This window comes from Papilio xuthus, unplaced genomic scaffold, assembly GCF_000836235.2.
Source record: "Papilio xuthus unplaced genomic scaffold, Pxut_1.1 DF827597.1, whole genome shotgun sequence".
Taxonomy (NCBI): domain Eukaryota; kingdom Metazoa; phylum Arthropoda; class Insecta; order Lepidoptera; family Papilionidae; genus Papilio; species Papilio xuthus.
The window spans coordinates 3,703,661-3,725,960 of record NW_013531052.1 but is presented as its reverse complement, the minus strand read 5'-3'; the positions used below and the strand labels follow the sequence as shown (position 1 = coordinate 3,725,960).

Sequence of the window (22,300 nt, the reverse complement as noted above, 5' to 3'; positions counted from 1 at the left end):
CTGGAAGAACACATATACTACTAATTATATTTATTTTTAATTCTGCGTGGACAAAGTAGCGGGCAACAGCTATATCATGATCATGAGCATCAACTACTCGTATAAGTCCCAACTGAAGGTCTCAGAGTCTACCCTAAATGAGACTATGTGATACTGAATGCTGGCCTAGTGCAAGACTTCACACATATCTTTGAATTTCTCAGATATGTGCATCACGATGTTTTCCTTCACCATAACGTAGGATAAATCAAACACATTGGTATAGCGGGATTCGAACACAGGACCTGCATTACAAGTCTAGTGTTCCCTGAGCTACTGACGATAGTTACTTACCTTTATTTCTTCACACGATATTAACATTAAACTATACAAGATAAAAAGCGTTAAGCAGAGATAAAAATCTTTTGCTATCGAAAACATTTTTATTTAAGTTCTTAAGAAAATCCTTTTTTCCAATGTCCTGAATGTGACTGAAGAAAATCGGCTCTAGCTACCCTTTTATACTATTCTAAAAGTATGGAGGCGAATTTAATGAAAAGGGGACATTGGGGTTTTACGGATCGTAACATTTTACTTAAAAAAAAAAAAATGCAATTGTTTATATGTTTGTTTGAAGATATCTCCAGAACAACTGCATGGATCTTGCTGAAATTTATCATAGATGTAGAACATAGTCTGGTAGAACACATAGACTACTTATTAAGTTTTTTTTTTCCGCGTGGACGGAAACACGGTTGATAGCTAGTTTAATTATAATTTATCAACACTTAACAATTAATGTAACGATTTAATCCCCAAACGTTTATTCTTTTTTAAAGTTATAAATAACTATAAATTTCAGATCTCTTACACGTATAAGAATATTAGTATTTCTATTTCAAAGACTTTGAGAGGTCGAATCAGTTAGGTCGCAGAGTTTAAGTAGCTACCGCCCGTGACTCCGAACGCGCAATTAAAAAACTTAATTAGCAGCCTACGTGTTCTACATCTATGTCAATCTTCAGCGAGATTCATGAAGCTATTCTAGGGATACCTTCAAACAAACCCATCTATATCACTTATAATATTAGTAAAATTATTTATATTTTTAACTCTTCAAAAACAAGGAGGTTTTTAATTCGTGTGTATGTTTTTTTTCATCGATAACTCAGCCCCTTAGTTATCCGATTTTCATCATTCCTTATTCTAAAGATTTGGTTTTATTTTTTGAAATATTAAAAACTATTCTGTAGTTTTTGAGTTATCCAATATACCATGTTACCCTAACATACTCCTGCCTTTACAAATTAGTAGCAAATTGAAACAAATCGTCTGTAGGTAACGATTTCTGTACACCAGGGTGATCTGTCAACATAGAACTATTAATGGATTTTCCATTTATCTTATTACTAAGACTAATATAATTGTTTTTGCAAATACCAACATGTATATATTGACATTTAACAGTGGTAGAGCCCGCTTTAACATCTTCGCACGAATTGTCCCGGCTCGCCCGATGAAATACCACGACCACACAGAAGACAGGCGTCAAGAGGAAGCAATTCCGCGTACAGTCTGATGAGTGTGCGTCCCGGAGGCCTAATTTAGTCATCTCCCTTCCCACCCTTTTTCTTATAAGGAAAGGATGGGAAGTGGAAGTGAACTTTCCGGATGAGAGGATGCATGGGAAGGGAAAATATTTTGTGAATCCTCTCCTCCGTCGATCAAAGGTAGGCAATGCATATGCAATTGCGTATGTCTAGGGTCAACCGTCATTTCGCTATTTCAGCGATTTCAGGTGACCGCTCTTTCGTTTGTCACCTTGTGATATAAAAAAAGGACAATCTGTTGGGTTTCCATAACATGTGTATTTACAAGAAATTATAATACTAATCTTTTCTTACTTCTTACTAATATTATAAATGTGAATGTTTCGATGGATGTATGTTAGAAGATATCTTTAGAACGGCTGCATAGATTTCGCGGAAATTTGTCATAGATGTAGAACATAGTCTGGAAGAACATATAGGCTACTTATAAAGTTTTTTTTAATACCGTTCGGACAGAGTCGCTGGCGACAGCTAGTCTTACTAATATTTTAAATGCGAATATTTAGATGGATGTTAACTTGAAGATATCTCCAGAACAAATGAACGGATCTTGATGAAATTTATCATAGATGTAGAACATAGTCTGCTCATTAAGTTTTCTTTAATATCGCGCGGATTCGCGAGCTAAAACTAGTTCAAAATCTAATTAAACTCTTAAATATTTCTGTCAAAACACATTTTTTCTTGCATAACTAAAAGTTAAAAAAATATATAATAGAAAAAAGTCAAAAATAGTAACGGCTGCCACAAAGCCACGTCTTAGTATACATACATATACTTAGACGCGACTTTGTTTGTCCTTAAATCGATACAAAGAATAATGGCTGAAGGCAATACACAGTTAAACAAACAACATTCCTATTGTAATGTTTTCCCCCAAAAGAAATTACGTGGTTAGGTTCAATTACATTCTTAGTTAAAACAATTTAAGTTGTTTTGTATTTCAATGTATAAACTTTGACTATTTAAATAAAGGATCTGACAAGCCCGCGTATTACTTTAATCGAACTATGAGTTATAAACTTGCTTATCATACTTTTATCTATATATAAAAATCAATTACTGTTCGTTAGTCTCGCTAAAACTCGAGAACTAAACGGATTTCTCATATCTTGGTCTCGAAATGTTCGTGGAGGTATACGGAAGGTTTAAAAGGTGAGAAAAATTGGAATAATTGCGGGTAACTAATTAGGATTTTTTTCATTCCACGCGAACGGAGTCGCGGGCGATAGCTAAATATAATAGCTATATTGTTAAAGGAGCGTCTGTCGATCAGTTGACATGTAATCTGAAGGTCTTGTATTTTAATTTACATATGTACATTTATCCGACGTTGCGGTGAAGGAAAACATCGCGATGCATATATCTGAGAAAGTCAAACATACGAGTGAAGTCAACCCGCGCTTGAACAACATTCACTATCACATAGCCTCACTTAGGGTAGACTCTGAGACCCTCATATAGTGTAATGATGATGATATTATCTATGCGTCTATTTAAGATTGATTAGTTTGACAACTCTATCCATCCATCTAAACATTCACATTTATAATATAAGTAAGAAGTAAGATATAAAAAAGTTAATCTAAGTTAAACGAAAAGAGTTGGATTTTTTAAATATGTTTCCTCGTATAGTTAATGTCCTGGCTGTACATCATAACCAGCTTATCGCTGAACTTTGGGACACGTGTAGTAGGAAATAAGTATTTATGTCTCTCATTTATCCTTAAACTAGCTATCGCCCTTGACTCCGTCCGCGCGATATGTGTGTTCTTCCAGTCACATGGCGGGATTCGAACCCAAGATATGCAGATTACAAGTCAAGTGCATTAACCCCTGAGCCACCGATGCCCTCAGTTCCAAAGATACCTTCAAACATCCATCTAAAGATTCTCATCTATCTATATAAAAGAAAATGGTGTTAGTTACACTATTTATAACTCAAGAACGTCTTTACCGGTATGCCAGAAAATTGTTGAGGAGGTAGCTTAGAGCCAGGAGACGGACATAGGATGCTCTTTATCCTTTTTTTTCGAATTTTATGCCTTAAAGAGCTGCTTTTTATTTAACTTATTAATATTATAAATGCGAATGTTTAGATGGATGTGATGTGGATGGATGGATGGGTGTTTGAAGATATCTCTAGAACGGCTGAACGGATCTCGATTAAATTTGGCATACGTATAGAACATAGTCTGAAAGAACACATAGGCTACACTAATTAAGTTTTTCATATATCCACGCGGACGGAGTCGCGGGCGACAGATAGTTTTACATATATATAAAAGAAAGTGGTGTTAGTTACACTATTTATAACTCAAGAACGGCTTTACCGATATGACTGAAAATTGTTGAGGAGGTAGCTTAGAGCCAGGAGACGGACATAGGATACATAGTATTCGAATTTTATGGCTTGAAGAGCTGCTTTTTATTAATATTATAAATGCGAATGTTTAGATGGATGTGATGTGGATGGATGGATTTGTGGGCTACACTAATTAAGTTTAATATATCCACACGAACGGAGTCGCGGGCGACTGCTAGTTTACAACATTAATGAGAAGGACAAAATTGAAGTTACTAATTAAAATTTGACTCATAAGTAAACCACAATTACCTAAATCAAAATTAAACGTATTATTTTCCCTTTTGAAAAGTATAAAACAAATGGAAATAAAACATTTGCCACCAGTTACAATATACCAGTGCGAAGTTCTCGAAATAATAACCGTATTAAAATTATCATCGTAAAAAAAGAAAAACGAACATAATAGTAATGAAGAAAATAATATTATTTCTATGTTTCACCGCAACTGTTTGTTCAGAACAATACTCAAATGAATTGTCAATTAATATCGCGACATTTTTAAATAAATTCGTCCAATTCAAGTTAAATATAAACAATAGGATAAACATGGAAAACATCGAAGATATGGGTAATAAAGGAAATAACGATTTAAATAATTTCGATGTTAAGAAGAGAGATGCCGATAATATAATGGACAATTATAAAACTGTGGCAACAGCTCCTAATATATGTGCAAATCATGGTGATATGACTTTAACAGGTTGCCGCAATAATAAAAGTGAGAAAGGCAAACGAACAATGGGACCTGTCATGCTCAAATCAAAGAGAAAAACCAAATCAAATGCAATGCAATAAAACCTGTATGGTGTTAGGTTATAAGGACATCGAATTGCCAACTACACCGCCTCGTGAAAATCAGTGCAGTTTTCTCCGATTAGTTTTTGCTGTGTTCTTCAAAAAATACCTCAAATCTGCTTACCCCTATCGTAACAATCACTCTAATATCAAGAATCATCATCATCAATCTCATGAAGCTCTCGCTAAACAGTTGGATTAAGGACCCGATACAAAAAGCAGTTATCCTAGAAACCGCGCGCATCGTGAGAAGGTTCCAGTCTGCAGCCCTCACCACTGGTTGTTTGAGTCATGGGATTCCGCAGCCGGTGGTGTTCTATTTTTAATATAATATATTATATTTTGTATATATATTTTTTTTTGGATATGAAATGTATAATACTATATTAAAAATATGATAAATAAATGTATAAGAACTCTATTATAAATGCGAAAGTTTGTGAATGTGTATGTTTGTTACTTCACGTTCAAACGCCTGGAACAAATGGATGACCGTAATATAACAAAAGGAGCGTCTGTGGATCAGGAGTCAAAGCACTTGACTTGCAATCTGCAGGTCCTGGGTTCGAATCCCGCCATGTACCAATGTGTTTTTCCATCTCCGATTTACATATGTACATCCGACGTTCTTACGGCGAAGGAAAACATCGTGATGCTGCACATATCTGAGAAGAAATTCATAGATATGTGTGAAGTCAACCCGCACTTGGCCAGCGTGGTTGACTATGGCCTAATCACCCTTAACTTAGGGTAGGCTCCAAGCCATGATGAATATTATAATATTTTGGAAATTGTTTTTGTTTTTACTGGTACTCGTACATAACACTGAAACATTGGCATAGTGAATGTAATCAAAAATATAATAATATATAATAAAACACGCTTATGTAAAATGGTTTTTTATTTACATAATATACATAAAATTAAAATCGATTTATTTATGTGTTCAAGGTATACATGCCGTGTGTAGACTCGAGCTCAAACTTGCTCTGAGACTATAACACAGTCCCCACAGCCCTTAGTAAGACTAGGTCTCAGTTAACCCACCCCCTACTGTCCTTAACTAACACAATCACCTAAATGCATGGTGGAGTCGAACTCAGATGTACAGATTACAAGTTCAGTGCTCAACCACTGCGCTTTATGCCCACCGCATCTGGACAAATAAATTTATCGAATATTTATTTTTTCACTATTATCGCACTAACTAGTTGTCACCCGCGACTTGGTTCTCGCGGAATTAAAAACATAATTAGTAGTCTATGTGTCCTTCCAGACTATGTTCTATATGTATGACAAATTTCATCAAGATCTATGCAGCCGTTCTGGAGATACCTTTAAACGTACATCTAAACATTCGCACACAAATCATGTTTCTTACTTACGTGAGTTTTTTTTAACCTTTGTTTTTTTAATGTGAATTAATTTCAAGTGCATTTTTTGATTCTTCTATCAAATTATCTAATAATCTTCTAGTCATAAATAAATCTTTTCTTAATAAATATACAATTTTGTCTGTCGTTTCATTGTTTATATTTTTAAATTCCTCCTGAACTTTATCTTTTATAACCTCAAAATGATCATTCGGTAAACCGTCTTCGATTTTCTCATTCAAATCGATGTCAACTTTATTTCCATTTAATATATCTCTTAAGTCGTTTGTAAAGTTTTTAAAGAAATCCTCCAATATTGTATTGACTTTTTTCATTTCGTTTATCGTCAGATTATTGTATACTTCTTTGACGTATTCTGACAAGATTCGTTTGAAGTTTTCAACGTACGTGACCAGTTTGAATTGTTGATGGAGCTCTGATATGGACTCATTTTCTTGGCTGATCAGTTCTTCAACTGGCCGTGCATTATTGGTTAGAACGAATACATAGAGGAGGAATAGGCAACCTGAAAATTGAAAACTTTTTTACTTATAAATGCAGAACAGCTGTATGGATCTCGCTGGAATTTGGTATATATGTAGAACATAGTCTGGAAGAAAACACTTTTTCAAGAAGACCATTTCGCTGTTGTAGCGAAGTTATTTGCCATCTTGAACTATGCAAAAAATATAAATGCGTTCTTCCAAATTATGTTCTATATGTATACCAAATATCATCGATTTCCGTTCAGACGTTCTGGAGATATCTTCAGACAAACATCCATCTAAACATTCGCATTTATAATATTAGTAAGATTTTAATACTCACGCATGTTGAATTGCGAAGATGCTGTCACAAAAGCAGACGTCCGACCACAACTTACAAACTTGCAGAACGAGATTGTGATTCATAAATAAGGACGGTGTTATTCAGTAGTGAAGTATTTACTGATAAACTCAATTGACCCGGTGGTCTTTGATATTAATGTTTTTTTGTAATATAATCTAGTAAACAAGCTGCTGAATTCGCCGAAATAGCGAAACGATAACTGCTCTGACATCCACAATTGTGGATGCATTGTCTTCCTTTAATCTACTTAGGAGTTGCACGGAAATAGAATATTAAACTAGAGTTCCCTCTATTATATCCACTTCTAGGCTCATTTGTGCAACTGATGTTGGCGTCCACCACTGTTAAAATTTATACTACAATAGCTGTCGCCCGCGACTCCGTCCGCGCGGGATTAAAAATAGATGTTGGCCGATTCTCAGACCTACTCAAAATGCTCACAAAATTTCATGAGAATCGGTCAAGCCGTTTCAGAGGAGTATGGGAACGAAAATTGTGGTACGAGAATTTTATATATTTGACTAAGTTCATTTTTTTATTAAAAACAATGTAAACTAGTGCATAAATACATTTTTCTTTTTAAATAATAAATGGCGTCTCAAGGTCGTCTTTGCGCTGCGCAGTTTCCCGCGTCCTTTAAAATAACGTGACCAGACGTCCTATTTTGAACGGGACTGTCCATTTCTATACTTACGATTCCCGGTGTCCCGGAAAAGTATTCCAGGACAAATTGTCCCGTTTTTTAAACCGTCCTTTACTTACCTTTTAATTATCTTACTAATTATATAAATGTTTAGATTTATGGATGAGTTTCTTTATAGGTATCTCCAGAACGGCTGCTTGAATCTCGATAAAGTTTCGCACACATATAGAACAGCCTGGAAGAACACATATCCTACTATTTTTTTAATTCCGCGCAGACAAGCACGAGTCAAAAAATAAATGGTCACGTATATTTTCAATTACAAATAAAATTGTGTTCTAAACATCGACTCATACGACGTTCCGAATGAACATATGACGTCTTTTAAAATAATTTACTCTTCTGTAAAAATTAATAATTAATACTTATTGGATAACATCGTCCAATTAATTTCAATAACATGTTATTTGTGCAACTGATTTTGTTGTCTATAAATTACTATCGATGTATTTAAACAAACACATTGTTTTTAAAATGCATTTAAGTGGTTACCTATTTTCTAAATTAGCGAACGTCCGTGACCTTGACCGAGGGGAATCTTATTATTATAAATGCGAATGTTTAGATGTATGTTTGAACATATCTCTAGAACGGCTGCATGGATCTTGATGAAATTTGTCATACATATAGAACACAGTCTGGAAGAACACATAAGCTTATTACTCGCATTATTTTTAATTCAGCTCGGACGTTGTCGCGGACGCAGTCTAGTTATACTTTAATTTTTATTTACATTTTTTATTAATTTAATTTATATCGTAGTTCAAAAATAATTTTCGACATGACAACCATCGTAAATCGAAAAAATTCTTAATCGATTTTTCTCAAGACATATCTAGTGAATTGTCAAACTAATATATCTTAAATAGACACACTATAACTGGAAGAAACAAATACTGCGTAGTTGTCGAGAAGGAAGTTGCATTCATGAACAATTACTAAAACAAAGGAAGTAGCTACTTAAATGTAAGACCTCTTTCCACTAAGTGAATAACCGCATAAGACTATCATGACAATGGTAGAAACAGTCGATGTCTTAGTCCGTACGTCCTGTTCTGACGGTGCAACAAGACTACGGGATAGACATGGGACAACTGACCACTATATCCGCCGCAATATTATAAACTGGCGGTCACGGAGATTAAAAACAAAAAAAAATTGTAACCTATGTCTTCTTCCAGACTACGTTCTACATCTATGTTAAATTTCAGCAAGAACCATAAAGTCGTTCTGTAGATAACTTCTAACAAACATCCATCCATCTATCCAAACATTCGCAGTTATAATATTATAGTAAGTAAGATGTTTAGATGTATGGATGAATGAGTGTTTGTTATTAGATATCTCCAGTTAAATGAATCTCATAGTATGGAAGAATACATTGGCTACTAAATAATGTTTTATTTAAACTCAGACGGAGTCGCGGGCGACAGCGTTAAAGGACGAAAAAAACGTGGAGAGGGAGGGAAAATAATCTTTTTTCTGTTTAACCTCTCCTCAGTCTATGGTTTCTATGGAAATTAAAACCATTCATCCGTAAAATCTGGTGATATTTTGTTTGTAGAAAGTACGAGCGATAAATTTCACAGTAAAAAAGCGGTTTAAAGGATAACAGTGTCGAGTTGTCACTTATAAAGAACGTTACAAGGTCTAATAAGCCTTGCAACGCTACAATAATTTGATACCAGGTCTATTACGCCTTGTATATCTCTAGGATTATTAGATTTTGTTTTGGAATTGGGTTCTTGTCAAGCGGCAAATAAAATAAAAACATATATACTTCAAATTCTTTTAGATTTATCGATGATACTTTTTAATTTACTACGCGTGTTTAAAATGTTATTTTTTAATCTGTACACGATTTCGTCAGCTGTCACGTCGTCTGTATCTGGAAATTCCCTTAGGACTGTAGTTTTTATATCTTGGTCTAACTTCGATAGACCGTCTATTCTCTTTTTTGTATTTATTCCTAATTTTATATCTTTATCTGAAAACACTTCGATTAAATCTTCTGTAAATTTCTCAACGAATTCATCTAAATTTCTATTAACTTCTTCTTTATCTTGTTTTGATAGATTTATGTATTCCTTATCGACATTTTCAGATATTGTTGTTTTGAAATTTTCAATGTACGATGATAATTTTGTTCCTTTCACATCTGTTATTTGATCTTTATTTAAATCTTCCATCGGTTTAGCATTCACAAATGCTATTATAATGAAAATAACAAAAATATCTGTAAAGGAAGAAATAAATAACAAAATGGCGTCCACCAGAAAGCATAGTTTTTCGAATAAAAAACGAATTACCAAAATCGGTGCATCGGAACGTGAGTTATGTTGTAACGAAAAAAATTAGAAAGAATAATCTCCTTTTTGATGCCAAATGGAAATAAAAAAACTAAAAGCAAAACTTTGTAGTTTATTGAGGATTTCTGAACGGATATTTGACACTAGATTAGTCGAAAGTCACATATCATCTCAATGTGCGACCTTCAAGTTTGAAATAAATCATCAGCTGACTATAGATCCCCATTGAGGGTCTCAGAGTCTACACTAAGTGAGAGTATGTGATAGTAAATGCTGGTCCAGTGCAAGACTTCATACATTTGACTTTCTCAGATATGTGCAACACGATGTTTTCCTTCACGGTAACAACATACGATAAATGTACATATGTAACACATTGCTACATGCCGAGATTCGAACATAGGACTTACACACGCAAAAAACACACGCTTACTAATCTTACTAATATTATAAATGCGAATATTTAGATGGATGTTTGTTAGAAGGTATCTCCAGAACAGCTCAACGGAATTTGATGAAATTTGGCACACATGTAGAACGTAGTCTGAAAGAACACATAGACTTATTATGTTATTTTCATGATGAAATTAATATATCTAAAATATTATTCAAAATTACTTACTCATTTCTTCAACGAAACAATATTACAATATGGTAACTCGTATAATGCGGTATTTACTACAATCCGTTTGTTATAAATACCATAAATGAAGGTTATGTGAGTTTAAAAGACAATTGAACGTCTCAAAATAGAATACTAGATGTCGCCCGCGACTTCATCCGCGCGGAATTAAAAAAAAACTATCGGTCGTAATGTTATATAGCCTAAAGCCTTCCTCTATAAATGGACTATCCAACAAAAAAATAATTTTACAAATCGGACCAGTAGTTCTTGAGATTAGCGCGTTTAAACAAACAAACTCTTCTGCTTTATAATGTTAGTGTAGATACTCGTACAATATGGGTCTCATACCCTGACCTGAATAATCCACTGGTTAGGCTATAAATTGTTATATTTTGTGCCTATTTCATTCTCGCCATAGACCAGTCTTACCCAAAGTGTGCGATAACGTCCCCTTGTGGGCGCTGCAGGTCTCAAGTTGCAGGTTATAGTAAAAGTTTCGTTTAGAATTCTCCGTTAATATACATATATAGGTCACAATAATTAATTAATTTAATTTGAAGTTATAGTGGTTTTTAAACATGTGAAAATATGGAGGCGCTAAACAAAAATTTATTCTCAAAATGGGCAGTAGACAAAATAAGTTTGGGAACCACTGCCATAGACGAACAGTGTCATAAAACTTTATATCTGATGAATAATTTCGCTGTCAAAACAAAGTGATGCAATCCAAAGTATGAAAGCATGTCATCTCGCTCTTTACCTTTGTATGAAAAGAGATGACGATATGTTCATAATATGCGTCTCGAAGTATATTGGATACAGTTATTTTTACGTATTTTATGCGCCATTGTTCTCCTAACCTTGAAGTTTAGTTGCAAATGGATGTACTTAGTACTTATTATTGTAAAGGTAATTAAACTCTAAAAAACAAAACACATCTCAGCCATAGGCAACGCTTTTTATTTAATGTTACATCAAATTGGACGGTTTAAATCCGCTTGGGAAGACTCAGAGCTACACTACCCTTGATTTTCGCTATATTTTTCTTTATTAATCTTTCATTCATTCTTTCGATATGTCAAAACCTTCTTCTTTTTTTTAATTTGACTTAAAAAAATCCACTTTTAAACCATTTTTTTTAAATTATTATATTAACTTCTATTTGTCGTCCGCGACTCCATCCGCGTGGAATGAAAAAAACTTAGTTTACGGCAATTATTCGAATTTTTCTCACCTTTTAAACCTTAGGGAACATACCCATACTACGTGACCCGTTTAGGGGGGGAGCGGAGTCTTTAAAATACTACGGTCAGTCACAGGAGCGGGGGGGCGGCTCAGATTTTAGTCACGTAGTCGTTAGTTGTTATTTTTCATAATACATAATTCACTAGTAATTTAAGTATGCATGCAGTCTTATGCTATAAAGAAGAGTATGAGCCAAATTATTTAATTATCAATTTTTACCTGTGATATGATTAAAAATCATTATTATGAATTACTACGTAAAAACTAAAGGGGGAGGTCTTGGCATATACTACGAGTGGTCACCGAGGGGAGGGAGGGGTCGAAAAAACTAAAATTATAGGTTACGTAGTGTGGGTATGTTCCCTTACATAACCTCCACGAATATTACAAGACCAAGATAAGATAAATCCGTTCAGCCGTTCTCGAGTTTTAGCTAGACTAACGAACAGCAATTGAGTTTTTTATATATATAGATGATAAAATATAATTGAGTCGATGTTATTGCTTGCCAGTGACGATATTAAAACACAATAGTAAAAAGTATAATTATATTTAAATTAAATATGAATAATTTTATACATATTGAAATTACTTTTAATAAGTCAGACTTTTCATATAAAAATGTGTATATTATAGGAAGTTTGAAAGTAGCGCCAGTGATCGAGAAATTGAAGAGTAAAAGATTAGCGTGGTTTGGACATGTTATGCGGAGAGAATATGATATAAACAAAAAAGTAGTAGTTGAATGTGGATGGCTACAAGGGTAGGGGAAGACCAAAAAAAGTATGGAATGACTGTGTGAAAGATATGCGTAGGAAAGGGGTAGACTCGGATATGACGGCTGATAGAGATGTATGGAGGAGTACATACTGTGCCGACCCTCAATAGGGATAAGGGCAGGTTGATGATGATGAAGTCAGACTTTTCATAAAAGAACAATACGACAAGACGTACAAGAATACTAAGACACAACATTGACTGGGGGGCGCTAGTGAGCTGATATCATTTAGTTTCACTTTAACCCACCGTCTGACAATTTTGTCGTACTATATTTGCACATAGAAAATATAACGCTATTAATCATTAAATTAGGACTTAAAAATTACTATTTTTTAATTTTAAAGGTAGGGGAAGACAGAAAAAGAATGTATTGTGTGCGTGATGCATAAGAAGGGAGTGAATTCAGATATGATTAACAGATACGTATAAAAAGTATTTACTGTGCCGACAAAATAATTTAAAACAAAAATATTTTTTTATTTCCATTGATATACATTATAAAAGGTTTTGTACCGCGTTTCTTTTTTAAATAATTGTATAATTCTTCACCATTTCGCGGCAAATCTATGAACACAACACTTGGCTTTGAATTGACATCTATGTCAGATAGAATAGCTGTATCATCTGTATTGTCAGTGTTGCCATTGTCAAATATATTATCTGTATTTCTTTCTAATTTATTATCTGCATTTTCTTCTTTATCCTTACAATAATTCACCGTAATATCAAGAACTGTATCTTTTTGATCTTCATCGTCGTAGTGTTTGTCGATTTTCAATTTTAACGATCTTATATCGAACTCATCGTAGCGAACTGACAAAAGGCTTAGGAAATCTACAATTTCTTTTACCATTGCGTTTATTTTGATTTCATTGTCGTTTGTCGAATTTATACAATTTGAATTCAAAGAGTTATCTGAAATATGAAATAATTACTCCGTACGGAATTAAAAAAGAACTTAATAGTCTATGTATTCTTCCAGATTATTCTACATCTATGACAAATGTCAGCGAGATCCATACAGTCGTTCTGGGGATACCTTCTAACAATTATCTATCTAAACTTTTGCATTTATAATATTAGTAACATATAAAATCAATCTTTATGACTCTTGGTCACCGCATCAAGGGTGAACAGATGAAAGATTTCTTTTTAACAACCAATTTTTTTTGTTAATAAAGTGTAATCAAATTTGAGGTTAGGAAGTAAAATGATGAAAAATCGCATTTAATATTTATAGGTAAGACATGATAACTAGTAAAATATTAACGTAACCTTAAATTCATTTCAAAACAGATAATTCATAACAGCTTTAAAAACTTAAATAATAAAAATTCTAAAATTATGAAAGAAAAAGTAAATACCTATGGATGGTTTAGCAAGTACTGCATTTATAAGCTGTAAAAGAAATAATAATATAATAATTAATTAATTTAATTAAAACGTCCAATTATATTTTACGTAAAAATAAATTACAATTTTTTTATTCAATTTTAAAATTTAATAGCAATTATTATGTCATGAAAATTTGCTGAAAACATTTTTTTATATTCATTCATATTAAATAATTATTTTAAAATATTCTCAGACGTTATTTTTTAATTGTTTACAAATAAATAGAAAGATAAATAAATAAAAAAACTTACTCCAAACAATATCAATATCTTTATCATCGTGATATTTTTAATCCAATATAAAATTTAATATGACCTGCAAAGTCAGTTACGTAATGAAGACTGAATAAAAACTAACCAAACATTTTGTCTAAAACATCTGTATGTTACAAAAGAATAGAAATACGTTGGTTTTAAATTTGCATAAACAAATTATAGTTAACACAATGCTAATTTCACTTTAAATCATACTAATATTATAAATGCGAAAGTTTAGATCAGTGGTTCCCAAACTTATTTTGTCTACTGTCCACTTTGAGAATAAATATTTTTTTAGTGCCCCCATATTTTCACATATTTAAAAACCACTATAACTTCAAATGAAATTAATTAATTATTGTGACCTATATATGTATATTAACGGAGAATTCTAAACCTCTCAGGCCTTTACACAACGCCCCCATTTTCTTTCTGGGTCTCTTACCGCCCCCCTGAGACCTGCAGCGCCCACAATCGGAAATCCGTATGCCTTAACCATTAGGCTATTGACGCTTTTAATCTGATGAAATTTGGCATAGATATAGAACATAGTCTGGAAGAACACATAGGCTATGACCCCGGCAATATGTGCGGTTCCAGTAGGATACGTTTGATTCTCATATTTACTCGATAACTCAACAACGGTTCGTCATATTTTTTTATTTCAATTTGGCACAGTAATAGAACACAGTCCGCAAGATATACTTTTAACCCTGTTTTTTTCAAATCTGTGCAGACAAAATCGTGGTCAAAAGGTAGTTTAAACTACTAGTATTTTAACAAGCTTTTATTCGGTTTGTCATGTCCCGATGTTTGTTACAAATGAAAGGTCAACTTGTCGCTTGCGTGTTACAGATTGAGTAGAAATGTTACATACATCAGCTCTAAGTCCCCACTCAGAGTCTACTCTAAGTGAGAGTATGTTATAGTGAATGCTGGTCCAGTGCAAGACTTCACACATTTGACTTTCTCAGATATGTGCAGCATCACGATGTTTGCCTTCACCGTAACAATATACGATAAATGTATAATACATATGTAAAAATACATTGCTACATAGCGGGATTCGAACTCAAGACCTGCAGATTGCAAGTCAACTGACTAACCCCTAAACAAGAAACGCTTGAAATGTTTGATAAATGTCTAAATCACGTGACAATACAATATTATGATGACACGGAGCTGATCTGATGATGCAGCTTCTACATCCTCATAACAACTTCATAACACAACCTCGTGTTTGAATAGTCTTGACTTATTTTTAGTAATTAAATAAGAACATATTTAAATCTATGATTACTAGCGTAAAGCGCAGATTTCGGACAGACACAGAGGATAATCTTAAATAAGACTTTTTTATTTTAAACATCATGTGCATGAACTATGAATATTTATATCTTTTTTTTTTAATTGTAATATCCAAAAAGTAAATCGACATCATAGGAGACCGAAGAGCTGGCAGCTATCTCGGACAAAGAATTAGTATAGCTATTCAAAGGGGGAACGCTGCCAGTATCTTCGGAACCTTGCCTAAAGGGACTCCTTTTAATAAGACAACTCCGTCAGCGTGTTTGTCTAAAAAATAAAAAATAAAATTTAGGGGTCTACCCTTAACATTAAGGGAGATGAAAAATATATGTTGGCCGATTCTCAGATCTATGGTCACAAAATTTCATGAGAATCGTTCAAGCCGTTTCAGAGGAGTATGAAAACGAAAGTGACACGAGAATTTTATATATAAGATTAATTATTCGTTTTTTTTCGATGTTACATACGGACATTCAAATTTTATTAACTCTGTAACTGTATACAGAGTAGATTTTATTATTTGTACAACTGGTATGGAAATTAACGCGTATAACCTCAAATGCGCAATAATATATTATGTTTGTTTTCATTTACGTATTTTATAGTTTAAATATTAAACACAATCATTTCTATATATTAAAAATATTCCTTGAAAACAATTTTCTATTCCGATAGCCATCTTATTTATATTATAAATGCGAATGTTTTTTTTGTTAGAGGTTATCTCCAAAACGACTACATAGATCTTGAGGAAATTTGTCGTATAGAACATAGTCTGGAAGAACATAGACTACTAAGTTGCATCGCACACTTCCTCGTTAGCTGGTAAATCCACAACACCAGGAATCTTAATAGATATAAATGCGAATGTTTAGATGGATGTTTGTTAAAAGGTATCTCCAGAACGGCTGCATGGATCTTTATTAAATTTGACATAGATGTAGAACATAGTCTGTAAGAACAGATAGGCTACTAATTAAGTTCGAATCCCGCTATGTAGCAATGTATTTCACATATGTACATTTATCCTATATTGTTACAGTGATGGAAAACATCGTGATGCTGTACATATCTGAGAAAATCAAATGTGTGAAGTCTTGCACTGGACCAGCATTCACTATCACATACTCTCACTTAGAGTAGACTCTGAGTGGGGACTTAGAGCTGACTTATGCAATATTTCTACTCAATCTGTAACACGCAAGCGACAAGTTGACCTTTCATTTGTAACAAACATCGGAACATGTCATACTAAATAGAATCAGTTAAAAGGAAACAGAAAATTCTAGTTCTTAAAACAAATAAACGTAATGCAACTTCCATGAACAATAAATATATTAAAAACAAATAAAAAACTGTAATTTATTATACAAAATAAACATATAAATGGCCAACCATACAATTAAAAACAATAGTGTTGTTTGCACAAGTGAAATTTGGGGTTAATTTATTACATTTTTTATTTACAATGACCATATTTTCGGGAGTTTAAATTTGGTATAAAAATGAATTAGTTATTTGGTAAGGTATAGTCAGTCTGGCTTCTGGTCTTATATGGTCCTATTTGGTCCATAGGCCGAAATATGAGTCAGTATACAGCTTTCCTTGTTGTCACGCTCAGTGTAAGTTTTTTTTTTTATTTGTTATTAAAAATTTAAGGCAGAAATTCTTAAAATTAGAAACAAAATCAAAGGAATAAAGTATGGGATTTTTTTTATATCATGGTGGTGGCAAACGAGCGAGCGGTCACCTGAAATCGCTGAAATAACGAAGTGAACGTTGCCCATAGACATACGTAATTGCATATACGTTGCCAAATTTTGATCGACGGAGGAGAGGATGCACAGAAAGAAAATATTTTCCCTTCCCATGCATCCTCTCATCCGGAAAGTCCACTTCCACTTCCCATCCTTTCCTTATAAGTAAAAGGGTGGGACAGGGAAAAACGACTAAATTAGGCCTCGGGGACGCACACTCATCAGACGAAACGCAGAATTACTTCCACTTCACGCCTGCCTTCTAAGAATATCTGATTTAGGATATTGTCATTTTGAACTTTTAACGCCATCTATTGACGACTTACTAAAAATGTTTTACGGACTTTAGACGAGATATCCGTCCAAACGTCGACACATGGGAGGACATTTATTACTTAAACGTTAAAAAATAACACTAGCTGTCGCCCGCAACTCCGTACACTTGATATGTCTATGTGATCTTTCAGACTATGCCTACTGTGCCCTATGTCATCAAGATCCGTTGTTCTGTAGATACCTTCAAACAAACATACATCTAAACATTCCCATTTATAATATTAGTAATATTATTAATCTTATTTTATGACATTTTTCTTCAGGTCCTGAGCGCGTTGGCAGCACCTCAAGGTATGTTTGTTAATTTCCAATGCGGAAGCAATTATTTTTTATATATTATGTATAAAAACATATTACAATTCCTTTTCCCTTTGATATATCCAACATTTTTTTATTTCACAGATAACCAAGGATACATATTCCAAGATGCTGAATCTTGTAAGTATTTTTTCTTAGAAAACGCAATTAATAAAATTAATAATAGTTTCCAATAGCTGATAATAGATGGCGCAGACGTCAAAATTTCTGATTTAAATAAAATATTCCTAACTATGCTAGAATTAAAAAAAAACATATCGCTGCATATAGATTTTTTTAAATTAATTTAAAAATATTTACTCATTATTTTCAGATGATTCCTCAAATGCAAACTCTAATTCATATTTAGGTAAGTTTTATTCATACTCAGAGCCTTATTAACAGGGTTTCAAAGAGATCTGGACGCTCTTAGGATTCTAAGTTGAGTTCTTGACCAATAAATGGTGAAACATATTTGAGTCCCTTCCCCGGCGTTCAAAGGTTTAAAACACGTATTTATCTAAAGAGTGTTAAACTAAGTTTTTGGGGTAGCACAGTCAATATTTCTGGATGGAAATCAACCTGCCATTATACCTACTGAGGGTCGGCATGTACTCCTCCATACATCTCTATCAGCCGTCATATTTGAATCCACCTCCATCTTACACATATCTTGTTTTATGTTTTATATTAAAAGGTGGCAAACGAGCGGGTGGTCACCGGAAATCGCTGAAATAGCGAAGTGACATGCCCATAGACATACGCAATTGCATATGCGTTGCCTACCTTAAATCGACGGAGGAGAGGATGCACAGAAAGAAAATATCTTCCCTTTCCATGCGTCCTCTCATCCGGAAAGGCCACTTCCACTTCCCATCCTTTCCTTATACAGAAAAGGATGGGAAGGAAAATCAGACGAAACGCGGAATTGCTTCCACTTGACGGCTGTCTTCTGTGTGGTCGTGGTATTTCACCGGGCGAGCCAGGCCGATTCGTGCGAAGATGTTAAAGCGGGCTCTACCACTGTTATTTCACACAATACTTTCTTTGGTCTTCTATCTTTGTAGCCGCATTCAATCTCTTTACTTTTTTATTTATAGAATCCGAGAACTCTTATAACAATGGGAATCAATATCAAAGAACTCAACAACAATCAGCACAGAATGCTAACTCACAAGCCTACCGAAGAGCAATGCAAAGCCAGTATGGCGACTACGTACCATGGTCATATCCTGGATATCCTACACCAGTTAACGGTTAGTTTAAATTTTAAATATGAATCATCATCATCAGCTCACTATACGTCAACACTGAGGGGCTCGGAGCCTACCCTAAGTTAAGGGTGAAGGCCAGTCAACCAAGCTGGCCAATTGCGGGTTGACTTCACACATATCTTTGACTTTCTCAGATATGTGCAGCATCACGATGTTTTCCTTCACAGTAACAACATTCGATAAATGTATATATGTAAATCATAAATCGTAAAACATATTGGTACATGGCGGGATTCGAACCCAGGACCTGCAGATTGCAAGTCAAGTGCTTGACTTCTGAGCCACCGTTGCAATATATATTATACAATAGTTCACGACAAAGTCCATGACTTGATGTGTCTGTGTTCTTCCAGACTATGTTCTACATCTATGCCAAATTTTATCAAAATCCATGCAACCGTTCTGAAGATATTTTAAAACAAAAATCCTTCTAAACATTCGCAATTTTAAGACGTAAGAATGTTTGAAGGTTTAAAAAATAAATGCGAATATATGTTAGAAGGTATATCCAGAACAGCTGCATGAATCTTGATGAAATTCGTCATACATATAGAACATAGTCTGATAGAACACATAACCTACTAAGTCCTTTTTAATTCCGTGCTTACGGATTCTTGGGCTACAGCTAGTAGATACATAAATGGATGCTTTAATTGTTTATGTTTTATCCACAGGTCGTCCTTCACAAGTACCATGGGACGGCACTGGTCCTCCTCCAGTGTATCCATTGATACCCTTAATCAAGGAGGTATACGATTACCTACCTTACCCACAATATCCAGCCATACCACGCGTACAGCCATACCCTAATTCACCACTGATCAGACCAGGTAGAATACAGTCTTATTTATTTACTAGCTTTTGAAAAACATACTAAAATATGTCAAATTTCAGCTAGATTCATGCATTCATTGTGAAGTTATTTAATAACAAACATCCATCAATCATTATTTTTATGATCAAGCTGCCCTACCTAAAGAGGGTCGGCATGTACTCCTCCATACATCTCTATGAACCGTCATATCTGAATCGCGCGTTACCAAAGTGTCAGAATGATAAGGGAAAAGACATAAACGTTGACATTTTAATAAGATTTTCGTCCTAACATTATAAACAATTTTAATGTTCTAAAAGCGCCAAGATCTGGAGCATCAGCATACGGTCAGGCCAACAGCGGCTTCATCCAAGGACGTCCTTACTCGACGGCACAAACTGGTGCTAACGCCTACGCTCAAGGTAAAGGCAAATTCTTATTTAACTTTATTAACTATTTTTTATCATCAGGCGTTTGATCGTGTAAAAACATCTTCCCGTTTTATTTCTGAAATTGCTTTAAGAAAAAAACGTTTTCTGTCAACTTGGTATTTCTGATGAAAAAGAGATGAAGACGACAGGAATCAATGAAATGATTGATTATATTTTTTCCAGCTCAACCTGCACCAACATTACCTCGCGGCAGACCGATTCAGACGATTCCACAGCCGTATTACCCACCGTATGTGGCCCCTCTTCCGATAGTACCAGTACAAAGTGTACCTGTTATTCCAGGTAAACCAGTCAAATAGACTTTATTTTACTAATAAATAGATGGCGCTGGTCTCAATTTAAAATTACTAGCTTACTAGTTACATTAAAATTCCGAAAAGTTTTATTATATTTGTTTATTTGTGAGCATTTACTTAGGATAAATAAAACGTAGGTGATTTATAAAATTTTCATTAATATAAGATTAAGACAGGCGTCAAGTGGAATCAATTTCGCGTTTCGTCTGATGAGTGTGCGTCCCGGAGGCCTAATTTAGTCCTCTTTCTCTTCCCACACTTTTTTCTTATAAGGAAAGGATGGGAAGTAGAAGTGGACTTTCCGGATGAGAGGTTGCATGGAAAGGGAAAATATTTTCTTTCTGTGCAACCTCTCCTCCGTGGATTAAAGGTAGGCAACGCAAATGTAATTGCGTATGTCTATGGGCAACGGTCACTTCGTTATTTCAGCGATTTCAGGTGGCCGCTCGCTCGTTTGCCACCTTACATTACAAAAAAAAATAGCAATTTTCTTTACTTCTTTCATGTTATATTTACAGGTAAAAATGGATCTGGTCATAGAAAGATAAGCAGCAGTTCTATATCAGCTGCGAATGCTGCAGCATCGGCTAAATCTCAGCTCGTCAAATCTTCAACCACGAAAAATGATTCTCAAGGTAATTATATTTAACAAATTCCACGACATTTTTAACCGCGACCCTGTAGGCATTAATATAACAATTAGTCGTGTATTTGTTCTTCAACACTATGTCCTACATCATTGACAAATTTCATCAAGATCCATGCAGCAGTTCTGGAGATACCTTCTAACAAACATACATCTAAACATTCGCATTTATAATATACGAACATTAAGAATTAAGACTAGCCTACACAATGAGTTGGTAACCTAACATTGATTTATATAGACAATAATTTTGGATAAGTCACGTGATTGTCGCACCTCAGTTACGAAGTTCGTTATGGAATCCTTTCGAAGCGAATGCATTTTGTCTAGCCTCTCTGGTACTTAATTATGACTTATTTTGCTGTAATTATATTTATATTGTTTTTCTTTATTTCAATAGGGACTTCAAGCAGTTCTATAACGTCAGCATCTAGTTCCTCGAACAGCAACTCTAACAGTTACGCCTCAACACAGTACTACGAAGAAGAAGGTACTTATAACTATAGAGACATATATTAGCTTAAATTTGTCGCTCGCGACTCCATCGGCGCAGAATTGAAAAAAAAACTATTGAATATTAAAAATAAAAAAAAATGCTTGCATAGTTATTTGGTTATAATCGCACATTTAACTAAGAATATAACAATACCACTAGACGATACTGGACCAACTCAACCAGGCAGCGGTGGACCAACTCAACCAGGCAGCGGTACATCAACTCAACCAGGTAGCGGTGAACCAACTCAACCAGGCAGCGGTGGACCAACTCAACCAGGCAGCGGTGGACCAACTCAACCAGGCAGCGGTGCACCAACTCAACCAGGTAGCGGTG

General features: G+C 34.3%; 4 protein-coding genes across 19 annotated transcripts in view; 1 reads left to right on the top strand and 3 right to left on the bottom strand.

The window, feature by feature from the left end:
* Positions 1-22,300, bottom strand: part of LOC106118246 (PBAN-type neuropeptides-like) — a 48,236-nt gene that overhangs the window by 5,690 nt on the left and 20,246 nt on the right. Inside the window, exon 1 of one of the 2 annotated variants that reach the window (XM_013312845.1) lies at positions 334-444. The exons of the other annotated variant lie outside the window; for it this stretch is intronic. Within the exon in view, the coding sequence (XP_013168299.1) occupies positions 334-420 (87 nt within the window). The 5' untranslated portion in view covers positions 421-444. Of the gene's footprint in view, positions 1-333; positions 445-22,300 lie in introns of those variants that run through there. 2 annotated transcript variants of the gene reach the window in all.
* Positions 6,064-7,025, bottom strand: LOC106118247 (uncharacterized). Its single transcript, XM_013312847.1, has 2 exons — positions 6,954-7,025; positions 6,064-6,651 (listed from the first exon to the last, which is right to left on the bottom strand). Exons 1-2 carry the CDS (start codon positions 6,955-6,957, stop codon positions 6,164-6,166), a joined length of 492 nt encoding a protein of 163 aa, XP_013168301.1. The 5' UTR covers positions 6,958-7,025; the 3' UTR covers positions 6,064-6,163.
* On the bottom strand, positions 9,453-10,656 carry LOC106118249 (uncharacterized). Its single transcript, XM_013312848.1, has 2 exons — positions 10,609-10,656; positions 9,453-9,913 (listed from the first exon to the last, which is right to left on the bottom strand). Exons 1-2 carry the CDS (start codon positions 10,610-10,612, stop codon positions 9,459-9,461), a joined length of 459 nt encoding a protein of 152 aa, XP_013168302.1. The 5' UTR covers positions 10,613-10,656; the 3' UTR covers positions 9,453-9,458.
* The window catches only part of LOC106118244 (spidroin-2-like), an 18,670-nt gene continuing 13,504 nt past the window's right edge, over positions 17,135-22,300 (top strand). For all 15 annotated transcript variants that reach the window (XM_013312840.1, XM_013312839.1, XM_013312836.1 and 12 more), the window contains exons 1-11: positions 17,135-17,218; positions 17,953-17,980; positions 18,092-18,127; positions 18,321-18,356; positions 19,087-19,242; positions 19,935-20,090; positions 20,395-20,496; positions 20,689-20,808; positions 21,341-21,457; positions 21,869-21,958; positions 22,124-22,171. In XM_013312840.1, coding sequence (XP_013168294.1) covers positions 17,180-17,218; positions 17,953-17,980; positions 18,092-18,127; positions 18,321-18,356; positions 19,087-19,242; positions 19,935-20,090; positions 20,395-20,496; positions 20,689-20,808; positions 21,341-21,457; positions 21,869-21,958; positions 22,124-22,171 — 928 coding nt within the window. In that variant the 5' untranslated portion in view covers positions 17,135-17,179. The remainder of the gene's footprint in view (positions 17,219-17,952; positions 17,981-18,091; positions 18,128-18,320; positions 18,357-19,086; positions 19,243-19,934; positions 20,091-20,394; positions 20,497-20,688; positions 20,809-21,340; positions 21,458-21,868; positions 21,959-22,123; positions 22,172-22,300) is intronic.